Source organism: Staurois parvus, unplaced genomic scaffold, assembly GCF_062004578.1.
Source record: "Staurois parvus isolate SC_StPar_1 unplaced genomic scaffold, SC_StPar_1.0 ptg000442l, whole genome shotgun sequence".
Taxonomy (NCBI): domain Eukaryota; kingdom Metazoa; phylum Chordata; class Amphibia; order Anura; family Ranidae; genus Staurois; species Staurois parvus.
Genome location: NW_028318238.1, coordinates 1,168,857 through 1,178,396, shown reverse-complemented (window position 1 = coordinate 1,178,396; position 9,540 = coordinate 1,168,857). Strand labels below are relative to the sequence as shown.

The 9,540-nt window shown below is 42.4% G+C and overlaps 1 protein-coding gene across 5 annotated transcripts in view; it reads right to left on the bottom strand.

Annotated features, from left to right (window-relative positions):
- Window positions 1–984: 984 nt before the first annotated feature.
- The window catches only part of IFI35 (interferon induced protein 35), a 138,548-nt gene continuing 129,992 nt past the window's right edge, over window positions 985–9,540 (bottom strand). For all 5 annotated transcript variants that reach the window (XM_089687975.1, XM_089687979.1, XM_089687976.1 and 2 more), the window contains one exon: window positions 985–3,934. In XM_089687975.1, the coding sequence (XP_089544101.1) occupies window positions 3,728–3,934 (207 nt within the window). In that variant the 3' untranslated portion in view covers window positions 985–3,727. The remainder of the gene's footprint in view (window positions 3,935–9,540) is intronic.

Genomic DNA, 9,540 nt, shown 5'->3' with positions numbered 1-9,540 from the left:
TCATCATCATCATCCTCTTCTTCTTCTTCATCCTCTTCTTCTTCCTCTTCTTCTTTTTCTTCTTTTTGTCTTCCTCTTGCAGGTCAATGCTCATGCGCAGATTTTTTATCGGTAAAAAATCGTCCGATTAGCCCATTATTGCCGCGAAAATCGGCCGATTTTTTTCCAACTTTCCCGATTAAAAAAAACGGCCAAAATACCGAAAAACGGCCGAACAAATAGCCCACTAACGGTCCGAAAATCGGCCGATTTGATTTTCGGCCGAAAAATCGGCCGATTTTCGACCCATCTATGGCCTGCATAAGCCAGAAAGTGTAGAAAGACTTAAAGTGTTACTAAACCCCGGCCCCTGCATTCACTATATCTGGTTTCCCACAGTACACAGAACACGGAAATGTAAATACTGTAGTAAATATAAACTGTGGTTAATCTTGTAGGAGGACTTTTCATTCTCCTCCGACTGTCCTGTGAGGCATGCATAACCCCTGACCCTCTGTCTGGACAGTGCTGATTGGCCCTGCGCTGATCGCATGCACCCTCCCAAAGGAAAAAAAACTCTCTAGCAATCCACACTAAACTGAGCATGTGTAGAGTGACTCCTAAAGCTTTGTACTATCAGCAGCTGGATTGGGGACAGTAGAAGAAGGAGAGGATCAGAGAAGACAAGACCAAACAGCTTTTTACACAATGCAGAGGATTAACCCCTTAGGTTCCACAGTGAGTATAACAAGCATGTTTTACTCATGGCTGGGACTAGGGGTAACAAGCATGCTTTACTACATATACAGATCGATTTTACTGTTGTGGGTTTAGTAACACTTTAAGAATGTTAATACAAAGCATGTATTGAATCTGCTATATTGCTTCTGCAAATATATATATTTTTTACAATAATTTAACAACCAGAACAGTTTCATAATATTTCAGTAACATAATAGTAAACGGACAGAGGTTATCACAAAAACAAATCTGGAGTTCAGAAAATGTTATGCAGATACGTTCTTTTTATTAGGAGAGAAAAACAAATTCAAAATAAATCAATTCCATTTTTGAGAAGAGCATATGTGAATATCATAAAAATCAATTTGCTCTATTAATTTTTCTTAGAAGAATGAGACAAGACAATATACTGTATATAAGAGGTGCTAAGTACAGTACTCTGTAGCAGATATCCACATTCCAGTCTCATCAGTAAGATGAAAGATGAATTTGGATTGGTTGCTGAATGCAGACTGTAGAATGCTAGGATTTGAATGCAGTTACTTAAAATGGTTGTAAACCCTTAGATATACCCAAGTGACTGCCTCAGGTGATACATGGAGGTGAAACTAATCCTCCTACATAAGTTGTACCTGTTTATCTGCAGTATTCTCTTCTCTACATCTATTCAAAGTGCAGAGTCTATAAAGCTTGTCTGAGCTGTTAGAAAACGGGGCGGGAAGCTGAAATCAAACAATGTAGAGCTTAGTGAGGAGAGCTGTTTGGAGGGAAGAGACACACCACCTAGTGCATGCACTATGAACTATGGAGTTTGTTCTAAAGGCAAGTTGTTGTTGTTTTTTTTTTTAACTTAATTCATTCTATACATTAAGGTAAAAAAACCTTCCACTGTCTTTGCCTCCTCGCCTTCTCCCTATAAACACTTACCTGACATCACTCTAAATCCAGTGCTGTCCCCGTCGCCAGCCCCATTCTGCTCTCATCCTGCAGTCATGGGCTTTACTGAAATCAGTGGGACCCAATGGCTCCTGATGCTTTCAGTTAAATCCAGTGAGGAGGGAGTGGGGTATGGAGCCAAGCCACACTGTGTTGATCTATGATTGCATGCTGCAGCCTAGCTCGGGAGCGAGCCTGCATGAGTGCCCCCATAGCAAGCTGCTTGGCTTAGAGAAGAAGAGGAGCCTAGAGCACCAGTGGGGGGACCCCAGAAGAGGAGGCTCGTGGCCAGGGGCGGACTGACAACTCATGGGGCCCCCGGGAAATAGGGGATCATGGGGCCCCTGTGTCCTTGCCCAAACTCAAAAAAGCCTATGAAAAAGGTACCTGGGGCATCTCATAGGGCCCCCTACTGACCCCGGGCCCTCGGGCAGTGCCCGAGTTTCCAAATGGTCAGTCCGCCCCTGCTCGTGGCAATACTATATCATGGAGCAGGTAAGTATAACGTGTTTGTTGTTTTAATTAAAAATAGTTTTACAATCACTTTGATTTCGTAAGAGAATAGAGAATATTCACTTAGCAAAGTGAATGTTCTCTTAAAGTGGGCATACACAATTACATTTTTTTTTCGTTCAGCCTGCAGGTTCAACAAAAGAACTCTAACAGACTCCTCCATCCACACAAAGGGTCCACAGTGGCAAAACTACTTTGTATTGAGGTTAGATTTCCAGACCAGTAAATGTGTTACTCTTTAGTATTTCCGAAGTAATTATGAAGTAGTTTATTTTTATAAATAATTTGCACTAGGCTACTGATGCTAGCTTTAATAGTTGGCAAGTAAAGCGCTGTGCAAACTGTTGGCAGCTATAATTATAATAATAATAAGTGAAATATAAATGTGTATTGTACACACGCACAGTTTTTCAGAATCACGGATATAATAACTGGGAAGAGACCTCCCATATCTTTGGTGCATATTTTAGAATACATATTAATTCATCCATAAGCATAAAAATACACATATTGCATTAAAATACACAATTTCACTTATTTTGGCCTAAATTGCAGTTGAAGGCACAGCTCATTGCAGTACATTCATTTTTCTCTGATGCTACCTGCCCTGATTAGTAGATCGTGTATGGTGTCCCCATACAGATAGAGAAAAAAAGTATTTGACAGAATAATACATTATCATTTATTACCCTTAAAACAGTCCTAAAATATGTATACTGGGGCATGTTCACAGATAAAAGAAGCAGAATGTGGCACTTTTGCCTACTAAAAAACTGTTTTTTACTGCCCCTGGTACACCAAACTCTGATTTATATTTTATGGAGAATTAAAGTTTAACTAGAGCCAAACATTTTTCATTCTGGATAGAATGGAGAAAGGGTTAGAACCCCTGTCAGGTTTTACTGCTAGCAGGGATTCTGTTAGAGATTTCTTTTACTTTGGAGATAATCATTTACCTGAGAGGGATGGGCAGCACAGTGGCTACGTGGTTAGGACTTTCACCTGGCAGTAGTAGAGTTGTTGGTTCAAATCTCAACCAAGGCACTACCTGCCTGGAGTTTGCATGTTCTCCCTGTGCCTGTGTGGGTTTTCTCCAGGTACTCCAGTTTCCTCCTACACTCCAAAATCATGCTGGTAGGTTAACTGGCTCCTGTCTATATTGTCCCTAGTATGTGTATGAATGTGAGTTAGGGACCTTAGATTGTACGCTCCTTTAAGGCAGGGACTGGTGTGAATGTACAATATATGTAAATCACTGCATAAGTTGACGACTCTATATAAGGATATGTAATAGAAAATAAATTAAAAAGGGGCAAACAATGTCTAGGATAAAGGTTTTTCTTGGTAAAGGAAGCAAGGGGAAATGGAGGCCCAAATAGAACTAAATCCAATCTTTCCCCACTCTATACAGAATGAAAAAAATAGATATGGATACACTTTAATGTGAACATGGTTTTATTTAGAGATGGGGGTTAATGTAAGTGTAAAGATTATGCTAACAAGACAAAGACACATACGTGAAGAAAACATTAGATATTCTCATTATTTTTCCCAAGAATCATTCTGTCATTGGAACATCCTCATCATCTTCAAAAAGAGCTACAGTGTATTGTCCTACTGGACAATACCTCAGCTCTTGTACGTCTCCACCACCATTGCTGGGTTTTTGAAAGTATATCTCAAGAAGATCCCGCAGAGCATCTTTATCTGTAATATCTGGGATTCCTGTGATTAAGACTGTACGATTACATCTCACCTTTCGCATCTGCAATTACAAGGAACAAAAACAGATTATAAATCATTCATTGTTTGCAGGTTGCTTCTATGTAACATGGTGGATTTACTATATATGAAGCTGAGAGGGTCACTTTAAAATGAAAAAAATCCTATCCAATTAGTTGTCCCATCGACCTGTCCCCCTCACTCCCTTATTTGGCCCAGGACTTGAGACTTCTGCGGCATTAGAGTTTTAAAGGCTTCATGGTATCAGCTTTGCTAGTCATACCCACTCTATCCATGACCCAGACAAGGGCTCCTACTATGGCAGCAAGCACACGACCCTTAGGTTGGTTTATCACTGCACAACTGCATACTGTGGCTTCGGCTACAAACTTAAAGTAGAACTTTGTGTTTCAATTTGGATAGAGAAAGGGAAGATTATAACCCCTGTCAGATTAATTTATGCCATCTGTTTCCCATTGGGGATATATGCCTACATTTCCTGTCCCATAACCAAAACAGGAAGTGAGAGATGATCCCCAAAAATTAAGGGAATTCCTTGGAGACTCCCAAGTCACCAGAACTGGTGTCCCAATTGGAAAATTTCCCCTCTATTACTTTTCTGGGGACAACCCAAAATCTTGGATTTTCTTTACTTTCACTATGGATGATATGGTAAACAGGACAAACAGAGTGAGTGAATCTCCCTAATGGGGGGGACAGACAGCAATAAAAGCCTAATAGGTGTTCTAATTCCTCTCCACTCTATCCAAAATTAAAACAAAATTAGTGTCTTTAGGTATAATTTAGGCAACATATGCCACCTTCTTTCAAATCTACCCCACTTGAGACCCTGCTTTCCTGAAACCTCATCGCCCACCCACTTGGTTTCACAGGTCCTGAGAGGGAGAACTTCCAGAGGTAGACCTCCCTTCCTCCTATCCATGTCTGTATAACACTATAAATTGTTGATAGAGAATATTCAATTGGCTTTGGGGATCAGGAAATAATTTTTTTCCTTGTTGGAGCCAAGTGGACCATGCTTTGTGAGGATTTAAGCCTCTCTTCTTTATCCATGACCAAACAGGAATGTCCCAAAAGAAGTGCCACAACAAGAGGTGGGCAAACCAACAATAAAAATAAAGAGAAATGTACGAACCAAAGAATGCATGGTCAAGGACTGCTTAAGACAGCTAGAGCAAAGGCTTGCATCTGATTGTACTCAAAGCAAGTTTCTGATCAATGAAACATAGGAAAAAGGCCAACACCTGAGCCACCGAGATGGCGCAAGTAAGGAACCCCAAGCTTTGCACCAAACAATATCAGCTGTTCAGGTGCAATAATATTTAGTCTGGGACAGACCTTTGAGCCTTTAACATAGTTATAACCCAAAGTACGGCAACCCCCTCTCTTTCAGAACCTGGCTTTTAAGAGCCAAGCCATTAAAACCAGTGGCAGTAAAACAAACACCAACCGTACCATGTCGGTGTACCACAGATGGTGAGGCCAGTCCAGAGTCAGACTGACCACATTCCTTCAGCAGTAATCTTGCACAGCAAGTGAAGAATCTGCTGGAGGGGCAGAAAGACTTAGATGAGATTGTACTGATCTCACAGTGCCCCCAGCACCTCCGCCGTACCTGCCAACAATCCTTCCATGAACCTCAGAGCCTTCTGGTGAAGGCAGGACACCATAAAATCCACGTCTATCATCCCCCAGTGAGGACAAAGCTAATGGAACACTTCCAAGGATAGGAACCACTCCCCCTGAACCAGTGTCTGATGGGTGGGATAATCCACTTGCCAACATCTGGAATGTGTACAGGGACAAAGCTGAGACAAAACTGTCTGCCTACTGTAGGATTCAAGACGCCTGCAGCATCACTGTTGCAAGGCTCGTACCTCCTGGTGAATGACCTAAGCCACCATGGAGGCAATGTCCAACTGGATCCTGAACAGCGTACCCCTAAGCGAACTGTCCAAGGCGTCAATAACAACCAGAACGCTCCAAGCTCAAGGACAAAGATAGGCAACCGAGATTCTTCTGGAGTCCAGTGACCCCAGGCCAAGTTCAATCTCAGGACTCCACCCCAGCCTGACAGGCTGGCATCCATTGCAACCCCTAGCAAATGGAAAGGAAGGACTTTCCAAGCGTAAGAAACTGAGATTGCAGCCACCAGAGAAGAGAAGCCTTCATCGACCATTTCAGATGAATCAGACAGTTCATGGAGTCCATAGAGTCAGCTAACGTGGACAGGATCTCCTTCTGGAGAACATTTGCATGGAACTGCAAAAATGGGACCTACATGCAAGACTGCAGGGAGGACCACATGCGGGGCAAAGTCCAAAGAGATCGCCGCTTGAAGTTTACGGGTGCGTCCACCAGCGGAAACACTCAGTCTTGCTCTAAGTCGAGAATCTGGCCCAGATACTCCAGGGTTCTAGTCAGGGCAGACATCTTAAGGACCAAGACCCATTTGAAGTCCTGTAGGGAGCATCTTGTGATCTTCACAGCGTCTGTCAGCATGACCTGGGATCCACCCGCAGGAGCAGGTCATCCAAATAATCAGGCCTGGCCATCCCCCCTTGTTTCAGCAATGCAAGGACAGGAGCCAGCACTTTAAAGAACACCCAGGGATTCTAGACCAGCCCCAACCACAAAACATAGGGACCTCCTATGCCCGTCACAGGAGCGAATGAGAAGGTAAGCAACCTTGATGTTCATGGAAACTAGAAATAGCCCCAAGAAAGAAAGAGTCCCCCACCAAACAGGTGGCTGTCAGTGTGAACTTCTAAACCAGCACAGGGTAATTCTGGGCCTCCAGACCCCAGATAAGGGAACCCCGTCCTTTTGCAGGACCTTGAACTGATAGGAATAACAACCGCAGAACCATTCTGGGGTGCGTTACAGGTGGGGAGGGGATACAGGAACCTAGTCCTGTAAGGGAGGAGGAGAACCCCGTAGGGATTGACCACCTCAGGGAGTACCTGCACCCCACATCGCATCCAGGGATAGAAGGGAGGTGGCATCTACAGTGGGGATCGAAAGTTTGGGCACCCCAGCTAAAAATTTGTATTAATGTGCATAAAGAAGCCAAGGAAAGATGGAAAAATCTCCAAAAGGCATCAAATTACAGAATAGACATTCTTATAATATGTCAGCAAAAGTTAGATTTTATTTCCATCATTTACATTTTCAAAATAACAGAAAACAAAAAAATGGCGTCTGCAAAAGTTTGGGCACCCTGCAGAGTTAATATCTTGTATTGCCCCCTTTGGCAAGTATCACAGCTTGTAAATGCTTTTTGTAGCCAGCCAAGAGTCTTTCAATTCTTGTTTGAGGTATCTTTGCCCATTCTTCCTTACAAAAGTCTTCCAGTTCTTTGAGATTTCTGGGCTGTCTGTCACGTACTGCTCTTTTAAGGTCTATCCATAGATTTTCAATTATGTTGAGGTCAGGAGATTGTGAAGGCCATGGCAAAACCTTCAGTTTACGCCTCTTGATGTAATCCCCCGTGGATTTCGAGGTGTGTTTAGGATCATTATCCATTTGTAGAAGCCATCCTCTCTTTAACTTCAGCTTTTTCACAGATGGCATCAAGTTACCATCCAAAATTTGCTGAAATTTTATTGAATCCATTTTTCCTTCTACTCGTGAGATGTTCCCTGTGCCACTGGCTGCAACACAACCCCAAAGCATGATTGATCCAACCCCATGCTTAACAGTTGGACAGAGGTTCTTTTCATTAAATTCTGTGCCCCTTCTTCTCCAAACGTACCTTTGCTCATTCCGGCCAAAAAGTTCAATTTTAACCTCATCGGTCCACAGAACTTGTTTCCAAAATGCATCAGGCTTGTCTATATGTTCATTTGCAAAGTTCAAACGATGATTTTTGTGGTGAGGACGTAGAAGAGGTTTTCTTCTGATGACTCTTCCATGAAGACCATATTTGTACAAGTATCTCTTTATAGTGGAATAGTGTACCACAACTCCAGTATCTGCCAGATCTTTCTGGAGGGATCGTGCATCGTGCTGTTCTGTCTGATATTTTTCTTGATCTTCCAGATCTTGCTTTAACTTCCACAGTTCCTGATGACTGCCATTTCTTAATTACATTCCGAACAGAAGATATTGACATCTGAAAACGCTTTGCTATCTTCTTATAGCCTTCTCCAGCTTTGTGAGCGTCAACTATTTTCAGTTTCAGTTTTCTAGACAACTGCTTAGAAGAACCCATGGTGCTGATTGTTGGGGCAAGGTCAGATGAGTCTGGGCATTTAAAACCTTTGAGATTGACATAACCTGGTCTTCCCAGACGATGATTGAGAACAATCCAAGACACTGGCAGGTCTCAGCTTTACAAAGGGGGCAGTGCATGCTATAAATGCAGGGTGCCCAAACATTTGCAGACGCCATTTTTTTGTTTTCTGTTATTTTGAAAGTGTAAATGATGGAAATAAAATCTAACTTTTGTTGACATATTATAAGAATGTTTAATCTGTAATTTGATGCCTTTTGGAGATTTTTCCATTTTTCCTTGGCTTCTTTATGCACATTAATACAAATTTTTAACTGGCGTGCCCAAACTTTCGATCCCCACTGTACCTACCAATCCAACAGAGCATGCAGGTAAGTGTCAGATTCTTCTCTCTGCTGAAGTGGGAGGGGCTGTCGGCCAGGGAAACACTGTGAAACAAACTATATTCAACCAGTCATATGTGTCCCCACGTGACATTTAACTCACTGGCTGTCCTGGTGGATGGGGCATGTAGCAGCCGACTATGTGCTGAGCTAGAGGTCTGCATGCACTCACTGGTCAGACTGGGTGACCACTGGATCTATACCAGCTAACCTGCTGCCCAGCCCAACTGTTGATAGAAGATATCTGCAGGAAAAGAAAAAAAGTCCAAGGAAAAAAGAAAACTATGGGACCACAAGTATCAGCATAAAAGCATGTCCGTACTCTTGAGACACTAGGCAGAATGACTGGAGGCCTATAGCAAAGAGGGGTTTTTTTTCCCACAAAGGACAGCCCATAGGAGGTGCTGAGTTTTTTTCTGTCTAGTGTCCTACTCCTGTAGGTGGGGCTACAAAACCTTGTTTGATTATGGACAAAGACAAGAGGCTGTGTCCGTTAATGAATGTAAGAGAAAAAATGCATAATTATGCTGCCCAAAAGTGAACCTCTTTATTTCCTATCTAGGGCAAAGCTACAATTTCAATGATCTACTGCCATTTCTGAATGCTCATACTTACCTTTATTTTGCCCCCTAGGAAGGATGAGAGGAATCGCTGTGTAAGCTTCAATTCAGACATAGTACTTACACAAGGCTAAGGACTCTCTCTGCCCCATTTGACAATGCTTGGCCAAACACCAAGCACAAGCTTTGTCAACTGGGACCAATATGTCACATGCTCCCTATATGCAGAAGAACAAAGATGGCATCCCTATTCTAGGTTAAGTGCATCATGCTCTTACAATCTGTCTTGAAATTAAATGTAAACATGTATATAAGAAATGCTTTTTACATGTGTTTATCATTTTTCTTGGGTGCTTACAATGAAACATATACTGAGATAATGCACAGGCTGCCATTGCTAAGCTTTCCTTTTGGAAATGCCTATTGCCTGGGTGTTATTTTGATTCAAGTC